The sequence below is a fragment of the Juglans microcarpa x Juglans regia genome, chromosome 5D (assembly GCF_004785595.1).
Source record: "Juglans microcarpa x Juglans regia isolate MS1-56 chromosome 5D, Jm3101_v1.0, whole genome shotgun sequence".
Taxonomy (NCBI): domain Eukaryota; kingdom Viridiplantae; phylum Streptophyta; class Magnoliopsida; order Fagales; family Juglandaceae; genus Juglans; species Juglans microcarpa x Juglans regia.
The window spans coordinates 31,944,625-31,962,876 of record NC_054602.1 but is presented as its reverse complement, the minus strand read 5'-3'; the positions used below and the strand labels follow the sequence as shown (position 1 = coordinate 31,962,876).

The window sequence follows — 18,252 nt, the reverse complement described above, 5'->3', positions numbered from 1 at the left end:
AATGCCGCTCGTGGCGGCAAAAAACACTCCCTAGTGTGGCGGTGTGAGGATCTCACGCACGGTTGGTTTGGGCCCCGACATTCTACTTTAACTGTATGAAGTATCAGTGACTGTGGAGTCCTATGGTGGGACACATGGCTGTTGTGGGGGGTCAGAAAGTAGTAGATCAACACTTCTCCTTGTTATGGACAGAAAAGACAATAAAAGTCGAAAAAAAAAAGGTTAGATAGCTTTTGAACAAGTCAGATGGGAGGAGAGAGGTGGGAACCAAAGCTTCACCCCCACTTTGGGCGGAGAAGATGAGATCTTTGAGTTTTTGGTTGAGAGCAAAATTGCCTGGAGAGAGAAAATGTCAAACGCTATTAAAAAAAAATGTAGTCTCTATTTTTTTTTTTTTTTTGCAAAAGGGTAGGCGGGGCGACTAGCGTAACAACCCTTCCTGGACATGACTATAGGAACCCTTCTCCAATGTGAAATGTCTAGTTTGAGTCATAGCTACTGTCCAAGGGCGAGTCCGTCAGCACATCACCCCCAAAGTATCTAGTTGATCTAAAGCCTATCCCATGGCCCAAACATTAGATTTTACTATAACAAATGGTTTTAACTTATGCTCTATTTGACCGCTAGGTCAAATTGGTATTTTTTTTTCAATTTTTTTAATATTTAAAAATATTTAAAAAAAATTTTAAAAAAATATCAATACACGAATATTCAATTTCTTAAATATTAAATAAAAAAAATTAAAATACATAAAATGTCAAAATGAAAAAATAAATCCAATGGACAAAATAACATTTTTCAATAACTTATATCCTAATTCAAACTCTTGACCTTAAAAGTAATAAAATTCCAGTTCGTACATGTACTATATAGTTGAAACGTAGTCTCTTGCTACAATGGAGCAACGATTTTTTTTTAATAAAAAAAGATTTTGCCATTTTTACCTACACCTATCGATAGTCGATACACGTATTGGAAGTATGCATTTAAAGTAACTTTTATAAATACAACTGAAATGACAAATGTCGACGTTTTAATAGTCGCATAAAAAACATTGAGACTGACAAAGACATCCCCGGCCATCAACATCATCACTACGTCAAAATTGAAATCCTCCTTTGCAAGTTTGCAACTTCAAAGCTTGATTACGATGTACGTACGTCTTTCGTTGCCGTCGATCGGTCTTTTCTTGTGAGAATGAAGCTAATCGGCTGAGCTTTTGCTCGCATCCGAAGGGCTCTTGGATTTTCAAAGTTGTCAAAAAGAGGGAGAGAGGAAATGAAGGATTTGGTAGGGAGGCCGGGGTCTGTTAGCGGACTAGTATTGAGGCTAGGGCAATGTGCTTTTGCTGCTTCGGCGATTGGGGTTATGGTTGGTGCCCTTGGATTTTCTACCTTCACTGCCTTCTGGTATTTCCTCTTTCTCTTTCACCCCTTTGTTTTTTGACTAAAATTCCTTTTGTTTTATCTATCGTATAATTGCACTAGAGAAAACAGTGTCCTTTCGGAGAGGCCACATGCTTGATCACTACCGTTTGGATTTCAGAGCCGTATTGAGCGCTTCCTTCTCTTTAATTCCAGTTGCTTTGACGGGATGGATTATTGATGATGCTCTATAATTCCATTTTCGGCGCGAATTTGAATTTGTTCAGGAACCCAATTGATGCGTTAAATGATTTAAAGTCTGTGAAGAAAGCATTGAGAGAAAAGAATATTGATGGTTAATTGCTTCCATGGTTAACGGGTGTGATTTGTTGGCCGATTTCAGCTAGCCCGGTTGATTTGGAGTGAAAAACAATAATGTGTTCATGGTAAATTAAGAAAGATATAACTTATTGCCGTTTCAATGTGAAATAACTCATCTTCCCTTCTAGGCAAAACTTCAATTTTGTTAGCTAGAAGCTTGTTCAACTAGTACAACGGAAGATATGGCATTATCATAATGATACGTGAACCGGGAATCTTTAGTTGCTTAGAGAAAGAAAAATCGTGGCTATTATGTACGGGTGGTGCTGTTGAGGGACACCTAACCTTACTTTCCCTACCTTCAAAGGCAACTGAATCTTATGCATAGTGAAGTTGGAAGCTACTTCAAATGTCTATGCTCTGTTATATTTTTTCTTTTTGTTATCAGCAAATAAGAATATTATAGATGATAATAGGCATACCCCAAGTACATGGGATCTATGCTCTGTTATATTGAGGTGTCCTCTAAACTATATGAAATTCATAAACGATTGGAGTAGATAAATAATACCATTTAGCTAAGAGAGATCTAGTTTCTTGGTTCATGAGTAAGTGTCTAGATGAAGTATGAGATTGTGCTAGGGTAAATGATGCCTGTGCAATCTTTGTATGCATCTCATGCAGTCTTGCTGAATGTCTGGGCATGTTAAACCCGGTAATGGTACTTTCTGCAGAAGTTATGCTTGGATTTTTAGTATACTTTCTCATTGATGTTTCTCAAGAAGATTTAACAAATCATGCTTCTTTTTATTTATTTTTTTGGCGCAAGTAGACAGCTAAGACACTTCAGCAATCATTCTCTTACACACTTTTGACAGTTATATATGTGCTTTCATTCAGCTATTTGATTGCATCAATGGGCCTTCAAGTGCTGTGGAGCTTTGGACTTGCTTGCCTTGATATTTATGCTTTGACAAGAAAGAGAGATCTTCAAAATCCAATCCTAGTGAGCCTGTTTGTTGTAGGGGACTGGGTATTCAACTTGTTTCTCTTCATTTCTTACTACGCATTTCTTCTTCACAGAAACAAGTACGAGCATGTCAATCAGATGCCTTTTATAAACGTGTTTGATAGTTTCTGTGAGTCATCATGTGTCATTTGTTGCTAATCGTTATATTCATCGATCTTTGTAGTTTTCATATTGGCCACGATTGTGGCCATTCCCGCTTGGTTGCTTAACCACTTCTGAAACCACAAAATCACTTATTGTGGAATTGTGATTTGTGTATACTAAGCAGTGCAAATTCTGTTTTAGCCTTCTAAGTTCAGACCAATAAATAATGAAACATTGGTGAATCAACCTTATGTGATTCTACATGAGCGCTCTGCCTCTTTCTGAGTTCTATTTCTTAAAATCTTTCAAGAATGGGATTTATGGAGTCTTATGTGTATGAAAAATATGAAAGATTGATAGCTTGCTGTTTGTGTATACATCCTCACACACAGATGAGACTGATGAAAAATGTTGGATGCCTCTCTGATCTCTCTTTTTGAACTTGGTTCTGAATTGACCATTATCTATGCATAGTTTGCGTGCTGAATTCATGGCCATCTGAGAATCAAACTGGCTACTTTCCTGCTCTACCATGTCAATTTATGTAATTGTCAGCATAACAACATTCAAAAACTTGCAGGTGACTGCTACTTTAACCCTTGCAGCTGCATGCTCATCAGCAGGCATTATAGTTCTGTATTCTAGAGACTTGGGTTTCTGCAAGGAACAACATCATCTTCCGTGCAAAAAGTTCCAGATCTCTGTAGCCTTTGCTTTCATCACCTGGGCTCTTACTGCCATATCATCTCATGTGATGTTTTGGATATTATTAGCCTCAGTTTAGGTGACAGGGTCCCCAGCCCTGCAGATAACACATCTGCAACACGCTTGTTTTTTTTTTCCACTTCTGAATGCAAATGTTTCTCTTCCTCCTTTAATTTTTGGGACATCTCCAGGGCCATTCTCTTCAGGACCGTTGTGTGCTTAAAATACACATTCCCATCCTCGAATTGGGTTAAATAACCAGCTTAACGCCCTCTCGCACTTTGCACCCAAGTGGCCTAGCTTTCAAATAAACCTCTTAAAAAGTGAATGATCTAAGGGTATGCACTATGCACTATATAATTTAGAGCAATGTTACTCTTCATCTTTTATTTTGTAATCCTTAGTAATACTGCCCGATATAACACATTTTATGTGGCTTTATAAGTTAACTACTGAAGTAAAAAAGCCACTTAAAATATGACATCATTTGCTATGACTGGAAACGATAAAATTTAAGATGAAGATGCCATTTCTCTATATTCTATGTATGTTTCCAAGCTTCACAACTTCGAAACATTTCTAGATATTCGTTCAAATCTGAAAAACACTCAGGAGTTTGCATGCCTCCGTTGTTGCAGCCATCATTCATGGGCATAATGGGGTGCTTCTCTATGCACTTTAAGTGTGCACACCTCTTCAAATGTGAAATTCATGTAGGTTCCATCTAGCCACAGGTGTACAAAGTTACATTTAATTGCCAGTAACATGTTATTGATTGTTTGAGAATAACATGGTAGGCCCGAACCTAGCGAAGCATATCTATTACTTGTTCCTTGCTTTTCAAAGTTCGAAACTATTTAAAACTTGAAACCTAATAGCATTAGCATTGGCTTCATCAAAGTCATTTTTAAAATTTGATAAAAAGTACATATTTTTTATAAATTCAAAACCTCCCTATACATAACCCCACATTGGATTAGCCATTTGATTCATCAAAATAATAATATAATATTATTTTTTTAATAATATTATTATTTTTTTCATTTTTTACAACTAAACTAATCATATGTTAATTAATAATTTAATTTATACTTAAATTATTATTTCCCAACTATTTTTTTTCTCAACCTAATTATTCAATAAACACATTTTTTCAATTCTTATTCTACCCAACAATCACATATATAATTTTTGAAACCAATAAACACATTTGTTTAAATGATTGCAAGAAAGCCTTTTGTTTTGTTTGTGATTCTTTTCATACAAATGACCTTTACTTGTTTCATCTAGATTGACTCTATGATTATTTGGTTCCATGAATGCCAATCACTGCACTTTTGTGCCTACATGAATAATTTAGAATGCTTAATGTTTATTTGACTGACAAAACCAAAGTACAAAATACACATATAGCAGACCACAGAGCATACAAACCAAGCAAACTTTATTTCAGATCTTAATACAGACCAACTTAACAAATCATATCTTAATACAAACCAACTTATTCTTGAGCATACATTCTACAAACCACAGAGCAAATCCCATTTCAACAATATGCTTTCCCCAGCACCACAGATCAGACCAATTTCGAAAATGAAGCAAACAATAGATATAAAAATGTATCAAATCCAACTTTGACCCAAGCTAATTGAGATCCTTGTTGCCAATTGCAGTTGAAAGCTCCAAAAGGGGAGTTGGGCTAAGTCCAATACTAGAAGAATCAATTGTTGCATGAGGATAAAGATACTAAACATCTAGTTGAGGTACAATACAGAGTAAATTTAACCATTAAAATATCAGTCAAATATGGACAGTAAATTTATAAGAGTTATATCTCACATTAATTAAAATTCATCATTATGGTTAAGAATTTATTCTAAAAAAGTATAGATCTAAATGGTCCTACTAATATCAATTCTACACTGATACAACAAGAATGTACCTAAAGGATGAGAAATCATAATAGCATGTAGAAATATGCCATAATCATAAACAACCAAGTACTTAAGGAGGAGGGAAAAAAACAAAGAAATGGCCCAAAGAAAACTAGTAAAATCACTTTAAGCCTATCAAAACTATGAAGGATATACATTTTTTGTGGCATGAGACTCGTGTAAACAAGTTTGCCCTTACCACTTGGGCTACCCACGGGTGGGACAACAAAGTTTTTTCATAGAGATAAACAATATATGATGGATTGGAAGATTTGGAACACAAGTAATTTGGAACATTTATTTAACAACTAAAGTGTCTATTCTATAAATTCACTTGGAAAGCACTGGACTCGTTGTTCCTGTTTCCATTTGCAAAAAATAAAGAGGTGAAAACTCCTGATTTGTAATTTTTGTTTAAACTAAAAATATCAACAGAAAACTTTAAACTTGCAGAGTTAATTCATTATGACAATATTCAACCAAGATATAAAGCCTAAAGTAATATCTAAAAACCAAATCCTTCTATACTTGTTTGACAAGTTTGGAAACTTCATACTTTTTTTTTTTTTTTACTTGTAGCCAAAATATGAATTTCAAATTATTCTATGTAAAATTTCGCATGGACAGGTGGAAAGTATTGAATAAGCTCACCTTAATGATCTCAACTAGTTGATCAGCTCCACTTTCACTAGGAAACAAAGGCTGAAAAAGAAGTTGGATTCAAAACATTAACAGTAGAATATTCAAGGCAACTGTAAAACATGGCCAAGTATCCGTATAAACTCAAGTATCAATCTTTTTTTTTTTTTTATAAGTTAAACTCAAGTATCAATCAACCTATCCAAGAATTAATTCAGCCATCACACAACCAGTAGATCATATATTTATTGTAGTTGTGTACTCGGTGGCACCAAAGATGAGCTCAGGAGCATGATAATATCTTGAACATATGTAAGAAACGTTGGGTTCTCCTTTCACCTGATAAAATGCAAAAGGGGTTACTCTCAAAGCAAATAAAAAAGACGTAACTATCAATAACAAGAGTGAAATGAAAAACTAACCAACACTTTTGCACTCCCAAAATCACGAAATTTCAGCTGATGAATATGGGGATTGACCTGGACAGTGACCAATTTCAAGTTTGAAAAATTGAAGGAAGAAAAATTGAAGGAAAAGAGATATCCTGAAATCAACATATTTAAAGACACCAACAACTTCAACTCATTCTATTGCAAGAAAAATGCTTTAATTTTGGGTGCTCAGAAAAATGCAAGAAAATACCCTCAAGCAGTGATTTCTTGGATTAGGTAGTGATTTCCTCAACCCCTCAAGAACGATTTACTCGAACGACATCATTAAGATTTTCTTGTGCTCCTCAAGCACAATTTAGATGGGAAAGGGTGAGTTTATGAGGTTGGGTTTAGTGAAACCTAAATCAAAAATGGAGAGAAGGGGAGAGAGGGAGTGTCGGGCTGTAGAGGGAAAAGAGAAAGAGAGAAAGAAGAGAGAAAATGGAGAGGAAAATTTGAAAGGGAGAAATGAAACTTTTTTTTGGATTCATGAGCGAAAGAAATGGGAGAAAGGGATGTGAGAGGAAGAAAGGGAAGAAACGGAATTACAGGCAAAAATGGGGAGATCAATTGGAAGAAGTGATTTTGTAATGAAATAATCGGAATAGACAATGAATGGCGAGTCTTCAAATATGAAGATGAAAATAAATTTCTTGTAGCTCAAAGTTTGAGTTTTCATCTTTACTAAATCCAATTCCAACGTTTTAAACTCCTGATTCATCAAATTTTAGAGATTCTTTCATTTTATCGAAACCGATGCCAGTGCTCTAATGGTGAGAAGTTTCAAGTTTTGCTATGAGGGAAAAGAAAAGAGAAAAGTTTGTATGCCTCCCATACTTGACCACTATAGTTCTGACAATTTTTTTTACTTAGTGATTAAAGATATGATTTTAAGTATAATGGTGTATTTTTTTTATTTTTTAAAAATATTTAGATATATGAAAAAAAATGTGAAAAAAAAAATGAAAAAAAAAAAAAAAAACACAAAAAGTAACTAGCGGTACAAACGAGCGATGCTACTAAGGCGGTAGAGTAGAACCGCTCAAAAGAAAAGAAAAAGAAAGATCAATCAGAGTTGGACGGTTAAGGTATCATTTGAATAGTGAGTTGAGATGAGATGAAAGTTAAAAGTTGAATAAAATATTATTATAATATTATTTTTTAATATTATTATTGTTTTGAAATTTAAAAAAATTGAATTATTTATTATATTTTGTGAAAAAATTTAAAAAAATTGTAATGATAAAATAAAATACTTCTTGTATTCAAATCAGGCCCAAATCAAGCTCCTGTAATATGCCATCTAATTGATTGTAATATGCCATAAATTTCTACGAACAATAAATATCCTTAGACCGGAGTCCTGTTCCATCTAAAAATTGACATTCCTTTCTAGTTCGTTCTCATTGTGTATCATAAAGGGTGCTGCTACTCAATCCCATGAGTTTGTCTCCTCAAACAACCACTAGTACAATTGTTTATTTTTTTCTCTTTCTTTCAAACATTTTTTAAACATCTTTAAACATTTTTTAAACATAAAAAGAAAATACACCACTTCACTAATAGTCACTTCCTCAATTATTAAAAAAAAAAAAAAAAAAAATCCGAGACAAACTCATGAGGCAAGTATCATTTTCTATTGATAAAACATGACAGAGAAGATGGGGTTACCAGATCTTGAAATGCTTCAAGGAAGTTAAAACGATCCTTTTGTTTGTATGGGTATTAAGGGTATAAAATCGTAGTCTTGAGTATGCATCCTTTCGTGCGTTTCCATTTCTTAAGGCTCTATTACGTTCTCTAGATGCCTCTTGTCTCTGCCAAGAAGACATTGCCACTACCGGTCATAGGACTTTGCACTTACAGATGAAGAGGTAAAAGGGAAAAAGAAGGAATAATAACAAACTGTCACACTTTCAAATCAAGTTAATATGCAGAACAAAGTAGATACCTCAAATTATGGCTCACCATAATTGTCACATGACAATCTCTGGTTTCAAAATACTAGATTTTATCTCCTTATGCGGCAGGACAACACCTCCATTAGTATAAACTTCATCACCAACATGAACATCTTCCCCCAAGATTGTCATGTTCTCTACTCGAGCCCACCTCCCAACAGTGGAATGCCATCCAAGGATGCTACTGGAGACGCAAGCATGCTTCTTTATTCGAACTCCTCGCATTACAGAACAGCGTGAGAGCCTAACCCCGACTCAATTACACATCCTGCACCAATGGCTACATTAGGTCCAATAAGACATCCGTCCCCAATTGCAGCAGTCTCATCAACAAGAACATTTCCCACAATGTGAGGCCCACTTGCCAATTTTCCTGATGATTTTTTCCGCAAGGATTCCAGGTACAGTCTTAGGCCAGTTATGTAATCCTTCGGTTGTCCAATGTCCATCCAAAACCCAGGCAAGACCATAGCATAGAGCTTTTGCTCTGCTGCAATCTTGGGAAAGACCTCTTTTTCAATTGAGGTGGGCCGCAGTTCAATCCGATCAAGAACAGATGGGTTCAACAAGTAGATTCCAGCATTAATCTTGTTGCCCACAAATATTTTTGGTTTCTCCACAAACTTTTCTACTTTTCCAGTAGTTTCTTCCATAACCACCACACCATATTTTGATGGCTCATCGACCTAAAACAAACAAGAAATTTCTCTTTTTCAGTTTGGAAAAGACCGTATCATCCTGATATAAAGTTAATAGAAGCCTATATAATACCCCAGTTACGATAATGAAGGTAAAAACTGGATATTTTTACCTTGGTTACCATAATGGAAGCTTCCCCTCCATGACTTTGGTGGAATTCAATCATTTCTTTCAGCGGGTACTCACATATAACATCACTGTTGAGGACAAAGAAAGGTTTGCCAGAGCCATCTATCAGTTTGTCCCTTGCTAGAGCTAAAGGACCTGCTGTACCAAGGGGTTCAGTCTCCTGTGAGCAGGTAATCTTTATCTCGAGCTTTTTCTCAAATTCTTTCAAGAAATTCAGCATAAGCTGCAGAAGGCCAAAAAAGCGCATCAGATCACATGGGCATTCAAAATTTGGCCACAAAAATGTCGATAAAATATAAAGGAAGTTTGCAGCAAGTAAAGAGAGGAGTAAGCTTACCTCTGGTTGATAATTGATGGCCAAGACCACTTCAGTTACTCCAATAGCTTTGAGCGCTTCAATCTGGTCATGAAATTAAGACATTATGCAACCCATACTTGGTTTCATTGACATCAAACTTAGATCAATGAACTAATAACTAGAGATAAATCCATGTTTCTAATCAGAAACTAAAGAAGATCAAAGGTAAATGAATAAAACTCATTAATAAGCAAAGTTTGAAAGTAAGCTTGTAACATTTTGGCTTGCGAGTTGTGAAAGTGGAGTTAAATCCCACATTGAATGGTGACTGAGAAGGCGTACATATGCCAAGTAGCAAATTGATTGTGTGATATATGAAATAACTAAGATTAGGCATTTTGGAATTAGTGAAAACTGGAATAGCGTTTTGTGAAGCTGCCAATGGCATTAGAATCAGCCTATGCCTAGTAATGCCAGGTAATCCATACCCTAAATTGAGAAAGGTATTGTACTATGACTAATCCTTTTAGAGTATCATGAAGATTTGGTTAACACTTCTTAAGGTAGTGATAAAGCCTCATGGTGAACACCAGGCCCAAAAAAGAAAAAGAAAAGGGTGCCTCATGCTGAAGAAGATACATATTGTCAGGTTAATAAACAGAACCAGATGTTAAAGGCATGTGACCTAATTGACATCTAGCCTCCAAAATGGAGGTATCGAATTCGAACCCCCTCCCCCAACTAAAAATAAATAAAAATAAACAGAACCAGATATAATACAGTTGAAAAAAAAAAAAAAAAACTGTCAAGTTTCAAAATTCAACCATAGTAACCATTTGAAGAAGGTGTTTCTTGCTCCAAAGACAGACCTGATGAAGTATCATGGGTTTGTTGGCAAATTCAACCAGCGGCTTTGGCACACTGAGCGTCAAAGGCCTCAACCGTGTTCCAAACCCTCCAACGAGAATAAGCGCCTTCATGGTGACAACCTAAATCCTCTTCACCTATATTGTAAACCACCAATTTAACATAACAGTAGGCAAAAAGAACAAAATCTGGTATAAATATTGAATTGATTCATGTACTCGTCGAAACACCTCTCGGCAGCCACAGAAATTGCCGCCGGACACTTCCAGCCACCCAGACCCACCGTCGTAGCTGGTCCTCCTATCTCGGTGAGTTGAATCCTTCCCTGTCGCACGATGGCCTCTCCCGTAAGCCTCTATGCTTCTTTTTATTGTTTCGTTTTAAGCCTTTCCAAAAAGTCTTGTTTTTGGTTGACAAAAGAGAAGTACTATAGCATCTACTGTACTGATGCATACAATACACACATTATAATCTATTAATTTTTTCTTCCCATATAAATAGTTAGGATGATGTTACATAAAATATGTAAACTAGCTGCTCCTAAACAGTAGTTTCTACTAAGATTATTTCGTTACAAAAACATCCTTTTAACTTTGGATTTTGATAAAGCATGGGAGATATTCGAGATATTGGGAGAAAAAGTTGAAATAAGAACTTTATGAATAATAATAAAAAATTTTGTAAAAAGTAATAAAATAGTTTGAATTAAATATTTATTAGATTTTGAGAAAAGAGAAAGAAAAAATTGAATAAAAAATTTTATAAAATTAAAATATTGTTATAATATAATTTTTGTTGTAGAATTTAAAAAAGTTGTTATTTATTTATTTTTTATTGAAAATTTTAGAAAATTTGTAATGATTAGTTTAAAAATATTATAATGATTAGTTTAAAAATATTAGTATTTGAATAATGTTTAGAAATAAAATGAGATGAAATAGGATGAAATAAATTTTTTTTCCAAACATCCCATACGCATAATTTACACTTCTGCCCTATTTGCAAGTCATAATTGGATGTATATATATTGGGCTTGGTCTGTTCTTACGTTGGGTTTAATATTTTATTAGTTTTATGGTATTTCAAAACTAGTATATTATCTTGAAGAATTTTACTCATCATTCTCACATTATACATTATATATGATTTTTTAATTTTTAATTTTTAATTTTTTTCTTACCAAATATACGGTATATGGATGATGAGTAGAAAAACTCAATTAATTTAAAAAGAATAAAAAAAATGTGTGGTGTATAGTGTGTGAAATGATGAATAGCAAAACTCGTTATACTTTACATGGGCTTAATTTTTAATTGAATAAATATATTAGCCATAGAATTACTTTTGTCAAAAAATATTTAAGAGATTTAATATATATTACTAAGTAATAAATTATGACTAGACCTATTTTATAAATTGAGTTTCAACAACTTATCTACCAGATTTGTATTTAATTATGCTACTTGGTATCTTTCAAAGACTAAATGTGATATTAGCGTTTAAATAATTATATGATATTAATATTTATTGATAGCTGAATTTTTTTATTTTTTTATTTATAGGAGCTGAATATTTTATTAGATTAAAGTTCATGATATGTATTTAATTGAGCAGAATGCTACAACATGTTCTTCTAGAAATTTAGTAATGTCTAATATCTCGTATAGGTAACAAGCTACGAAGTAGGATCCAAGAAGCATAACTAAGAGGTAAGTAGCATGATCATAAGTTTTATGAGTGCTATAAATATTCTGTTTTTGCATGAAAAATATGATGTTTATCTATACTACACTATGAGCCAATTCAAAGTTAGTCCCTTTCCATAAACCTCTATTAATTATGATGATATGCTCGTGAATGAGACTATATATGCTGTGCTGATATGGATTGTTGTTAGAATGAATGATATGTTATGAAAATCACACATATGCCATGTAATGTTCATGTAATGTTTAGATCATGTTATGTTATGTCTATGCTATCCTATGTTGTGTAAAACTCATATTAATATGCCATGTTTAATGTCATGCCATGCATAAGAGTTTGTCATGCCATGTAAATTCATGAAGTCAAACATGTCCACGGCATTATGAAAGTTAGTAAGAAAACACATGAATGACAAGTAAACTTTAAGATTGGCCTTATATTATGGTTGAATGTGCAAGTCATGGACTCAAACGTGGTCTACCAATTGTAAGCTATGATGTTTTGAGGTGACATGGACCCAAGCATGTTTCACCACTGATATGTTATGTGGTGACACGAACTCAAGCATAGTTTACCATGTGATAACAAGAACCCAAGTGTGTTTCATTACATGTTATGATACGTTATATGGTACCATGGACCCAAGCGTGGTTGACACATGATTTGTGCAGTCAACGACAATTGGACCGATGCACATATGTTATGATGGCTACTAAATAAGTGAAAGACAAAATGAATAAGTTATATACGAATGATAGAAAATGCATGGAGTCAGTCATTCATGCATCTAGGGCTATAATCGAGCCGAGCCGATCTTTGGCTTGCTGAGCTCGGCTTGACTCAAAATACTCGAGCTCAAAAAGCCCAATAAATTCAAAAACAAGTTTAATCAGTTGAATATTAATGCCAATGATCAAGAAGATCTGTTTCACCTCCTAGAAATAAAATCTTCATCATCATCTGACATGAATGAATTTAGTTCTAGTGATTCTAAGTATCACTCAGAAACTGAATCATCTGATTCTCCAAATATTAAGTTTGGTTGTAATGATTTTTGTTGTAAATCCTTAGGTAACACAATCAATATTTTAACCAAAGCTGAAGAACAAAAAAAATCTTTTGTTAACCTTGATTTCTCAGATTACAAACTCAGAGCTTAAAGAAGAGTATTTTCATAAGCTCAAGAAGACGATGGTTCGTAAAGAACCTGAAACTTCTAGACAAAAAATTAGTTTTGAAGGAACTTTGGGAAGATTTGAAAAGAAAAAACCCAAAGATATTTTTACAAATGATTTACAACGAGAAGTTGGTATTATTAAAAAAGAAATTATTGAACTCAAATCTCAGATCAATAATCTCAAATCTGAAAATGATTCTTTCAAACAAGAATTATTGTGTTTAAAAATTGATAAGCAATTTGATCAAGAAGTTTCTTCTGATAATGAGCAAACAAATGATTCTGATTCTAGTAAAAAAGAAGAGAAATTTTCTCAGAATCAGATCTGTTTAATTCATCATACTATTCCCCCTAAATGGTTTTCTAAAGTTATTATTATTGTTTGCCATGAATTTCAATTTTCTATGATTGCTATGATTGACTCTGGATCGGATATGAACTATATCCAAGAAGGAATAATTCCTAGTAAATATTAGGAGAAATTCGGGTAGTATGAGAGAGAGGAGAAGTAGCTCGTAATAAAAGCAGAAGAAGAGGTGGTATACTAGACTTGGAACTAATAGACGAATTAGATCTAAACATTCTATTAATTATGGAATCAACCAAAACAAAACTCAGCACTCACTAATCCTATCTTCACTCATGGTTATGTTGTATTTCATAACACATACCCTTGGCCCAACCTTATATCCTCTCCTGCTCTGCACCTCTCTTGGCAAAACGGGCCTTATAGATACGGTTCTAGGAAGTCAATTACAGATGGGGTGGCACCAACAGAAACATGAATTAAAAAAGGAAGGAGTAAGTACGAAGTAGAGATTTGGAGATAACACGATAAGCAGAATGAAAGAAATAATCAATCTACCAGCAGCCACTTGGCTCTGATACCAATGAGGCACGGAATGAACAGATAGAGAAATAAGAAGGTAGATCAAAGGAAGACCAGATAACTGGAGTGATAGTGCAGTCAAATAAACAAAGGAAATGAAAGCAGAACCAGATAACTGGTATCCCAGACCAACACCACTTGATATTATTAATGAAGAAGATTTTTCTATGGAAAAAACTGATTCTGTTGATTTTAATTGTTGGAGTATTCCAAATATTGATGCTAAATCTATTTACGAAACCACTTGGGTTCAATCTGCTTTTAAGACCGAGTTCAATGTTAAAACTATTGAACAAACTTATACTATTTCAAAAATCTATGAAAAATGTTGTCTGTTTAACAGAAAATCGATCCAAGATTTTTTGGTAAAAGGTTACACGTTTCTGCATATCGGTTCTGTTCAAGTTGTTGTTAAACCTCCGACGAGGAAAGGCGTAAATGCTTCGGTACTTTTTTGTTTACGAGAAGTTTGAAACTAGTATCCTTGGCTTGATTCAATCCTCTCTGTTTAGTGGTCCTGTCCACTTTGATTATTTTCCTGATTTAACTCTTGCTTTGAATGATCCCAATATTTTGAAAGTTTTGACTTTAAATATTTTAATCTCTAGTTATGAAATGGAAGAAGGTAGCAAACCTCTTGCCATAGTTTATCATATTTACTACATAATTTAAAAAACTAATTTAAATCTTAAAGCTATTTTGAAAACCTTAGGAAATAAAACTTTGTTATTCAAAGTTCTACCCCTGATGTGAACAATCAAGTTCCAAAAATGATTTATTGGAAATATATCTCTCTTCCCAATGAATGGACTTTGGAATATAAAGTTCCTCCTGTTAGGGTTTTAGCTGATGAACTTAACCTTGATTATATTCAGCAATATTTGGATGATACTGTTAAAATTAGTTTTGACCAACCTCTAGTAAGCAATGAAAGAATGGATTCTTTTGCTGGAACTAGATCTTCTTTTGTTGGTTCTGAAAACCCAGAAAGAAGATATCAAAATCTCAAGAAATTTTTAGAAAATTCTGTAAAAACAGCCCATCCTATTAATCCTGATTTGAAACTGAAAGGAATCTCTACCTTCTTTTAGGTCACTTCTGCTTATTATACTACAAATGATGTTGACACATTCAAAGGTAAAATTGTAAAGGAAGAAGCTGATAAAGAAGAAGAAAAAGATGCTTTATCTTTATTTCCTACAACTTCATATATGGTTGTGCCTATTCATCACAGCCAGCTTACTGTGATAAATAGAGTTTTTGAAATTGATTTACTTTCTTTATTTAAAGAATATATTTCAGTTGAAAATCGTGATAAGAGAAAAACTTATCATGATACTTTTTCTGATTTTGAAAAATTACGTGTTAAAATAAAATGGAAAGAAAAAATGTATGCTATTTAAAAACATACACTTTTCTTTGATTTTCTTGAAAGCTATTATGTTTCTAAACATAGTTTAAATGTTGTTAAATCTAGTTTTGTCAAGGAAGAAGGCAAGGCGGTGGTTAAATCTAGTCACCCTCCTTTTGAGGCAATTCTTATTTCTCATAGGGGTTCCGAGGTAAAAGCCTCTCCATTAAGGCACCCAGCACTGATCCTAAAGATACAGAGACAAAAAAGATTATTGAACAAAACAATTTTGGTAATCAAACTTTCCATATTATAGGACAACAGTTGGATCATATTGAAGAAAAAGTAGAAAAACCCATTTCTACTCCATCTTCAAAACCTGTTTTAAAAACTGTTGAAAAACCTTTGATTAGTTTACCAGAAGATAGGTCAAAACTTAGCTTCAAAAACAAATAGGCCAATACTCTGGATAAAATCAATCAAATGCTTGCTAATATTAAGAAAGAACAACCCTCTATTAATGCTTTAAATAACAATGGAAGAGAAGTTGTTATTGTTGAAACTACTGAAGAATCATCTGACAGTGATTTTTCTACTATTAAAGATATTGCTTTACTTGAAAAGAATTTTTAAGATGTTGATTTAAAACCTAAGATCACTAGATTTGCTTCAAAAAGACCTAAACTAATGAGCCTGACAAAGAACTAGTATCCCAGACCAACACCCCCTGATTTGCAGTTTAAAGAAAGAATATTTCAAACTCAATCTTCTTTTTCTGCTGACAAAATTTATGAATGGAATATTGATGGATTATCTGGATAAGTGATCCTCAATACCATGAGTAAAATGTCTATGGTTGCAAATGTTTATATTAATAACAATCTTAGACAACCTGTGATTGTCACTATTTTAACTACTGATTTTTCTATAATGCTTCAATATTGGTGGGATAAACATCTCACAGGAGAAGCAAATGAAACCATTAAGAATGCTATCAAGCATGATGACAAAAGGTTACCAATTTTTTATGAAACTATAGGAATAGGAGTTCCTGATGGTGTTAACACTTTGATCTACACTATTGTTAAACATTTTGTTGAAACTCCCTCCAACATTACTAACCGTATAAGTAATTATTTAAATAATTTGAGATGTAGTCAAATGTTTGATTATAGATGGTGTTTTCATGTCCAGAGTAATGCTTAGAAACGATAGTCATAAGTCTTCCTAGAAAGAAAAATTTATTAATAGATTACCTCATTTATTTGCTCACAAAGTTAAGGATGAACTTACTAATATCTCGGAACTCCTTAATTATGATGATTACATCTATAGTGATATCTTCAGCACAATTAAGAAGCTTGGTATTAGTATGTATAATGATCAAAGAATGCTTCGTCAATAGATGAAGAATAGTAAGAAAGCCAAATATGAAATGAGGAATTTCTGTGAACAATTTGGCCTTCCTCCTATTTCTCTATCTGGAAAAAAACAGAAATATTCCAGTAAGTATTCCAAACCTCATGGTGGAAAAATGAGAAATCTTTTAATAAAAAATAGTGGTGAACAGATAGAGAAATAAGAAGGTAGATCAAAGGAGGATTAGATAATTGGAATTAATAATATATTAAAGTAAGGACTAGATGAGTGGAAGTAGTGAAAATGAAAGAAATGCAGGATTTGATAACTGGTAATTATGATAAATGAAAAATAAATGAAAGTACTTAGTAAGAGAAACAACTTACAAAAGATGGACGTATACGTACGACTCCAACCTCATCACCGCCAACCTTCTCCTCAACCACTCGTGGTGCCACCATCGTAACCCAGCCATGAACCCATAAGTGGAGCCACCGCAGGCCATCACGCAAAAGCCTTTATTTTACATCACCAAAATAGAGTAACAAGCATCCATCATGTGACCCACAAAGCTGCGGCCAACCTCCTCTGTTGGACCACAACGCAGCCGCCATAGTACTCACCTTGCACCACATCGCCCAACTACTGCCGCTGCTCCTTTGTGTCACCGAGGAAATGCTCCCTCTAACTCTCTCGATCCCCGTCCTCTTTCTCAACGAAAGCTCTCTCTTTACGTAGGTATCCTCTCTGTCTATTTGTCTATCTGTCTATCTCTGTCTCTCTCTCTCTCTATCACGAACAGGCTGGTATGTATTTTGCGTCTTGGGTAGTGCTTATTGGAATGGGCCATGGCTAGTAGATAGGTTTTATGGATTATGCTCCATTATGGGCTACATAGGTTTATGGGCCACGACTGGATACCATGAGTTTATTGTGAATATTTTGGGGTCGAGACCACGTGTTTGCACGTGCAATATTATAAGACCAATTTACAAAGTAATATGATCATAGGATTTAAACATGTATTTGTTTGGAGAAACTATGAAAATCAAAATATTTTGGGGAGAGTCAATATTTTAGGGTTTCGAGGATTGTTAGACATTAAGGAAAAATATAGAATTTTATATCTTAGGTTTTAATTACGAAGTCTATGTTCAATCAGAAATTTACACAGATTACGTGATTATTTTATAGGTGATGATTGATATTCTCTTGGCACTATTGTAAGAAAATTAAGAGAAAGTAAATAGTCTAGGTAAACGGGGTTTTTATACTAGACTTTGTATAAAAGAAATAACGGGGGTTGA

The 18,252-nt window shown here is 33.9% G+C and overlaps 2 protein-coding genes across 2 annotated transcripts; one reads left to right on the top strand and one right to left on the bottom strand.

The window, feature by feature from the left end:
- Positions 1-1,038: 1,038 nt before the first annotated feature.
- On the top strand, positions 1,039-3,677 carry LOC121266607 (CASP-like protein 5B2). Its single transcript, XM_041170488.1, has 3 exons — positions 1,039-1,409; positions 2,586-2,718; positions 3,380-3,677. The coding sequence occupies exons 1-3, from the start codon at positions 1,279-1,281 to the stop codon at positions 3,581-3,583; spliced, it is 468 nt and encodes a 155-aa protein (XP_041026422.1). The 5' UTR covers positions 1,039-1,278; the 3' UTR covers positions 3,584-3,677.
- Positions 3,678-8,383: 4,706 nt separating this feature from the next.
- Positions 8,384-10,889, bottom strand: LOC121266606 (mannose-1-phosphate guanylyltransferase 1-like). Its single transcript, XM_041170487.1, is given in 6 exon segments — positions 8,384-8,723; positions 8,726-9,155; positions 9,281-9,520; positions 9,635-9,697; positions 10,465-10,599; positions 10,693-10,889. Coding segments are annotated over 5 exon segments (1,083 nt in total). The 5' UTR covers positions 10,576-10,599; positions 10,693-10,889; the 3' UTR covers positions 8,384-8,484.
- Between the last annotated feature and the right edge of the window lie 7,363 nt (positions 10,890-18,252).

Bases quoted from the DNA above. Each gene is read 5' to 3' on its own strand.
- LOC121266607 (XM_041170488.1), top strand. From the start codon at position 1,279: ATGAAGGATTTGGTAGGGAGGCCGGGGTCTGTTAGCGGACTAGTATTG. The intron at 1,410-2,585 runs GTATTTCCTCTT...GCTTTCATTCAG, and splicing joins TCTACCTTCACTGCCTTCTG to CTATTTGATTGCATCAATGG. The intron at 2,719-3,379 runs GTATTCAACTTG...AAAAACTTGCAG, and splicing joins TGTTTGTTGTAGGGGACTGG to GTGACTGCTACTTTAACCCT.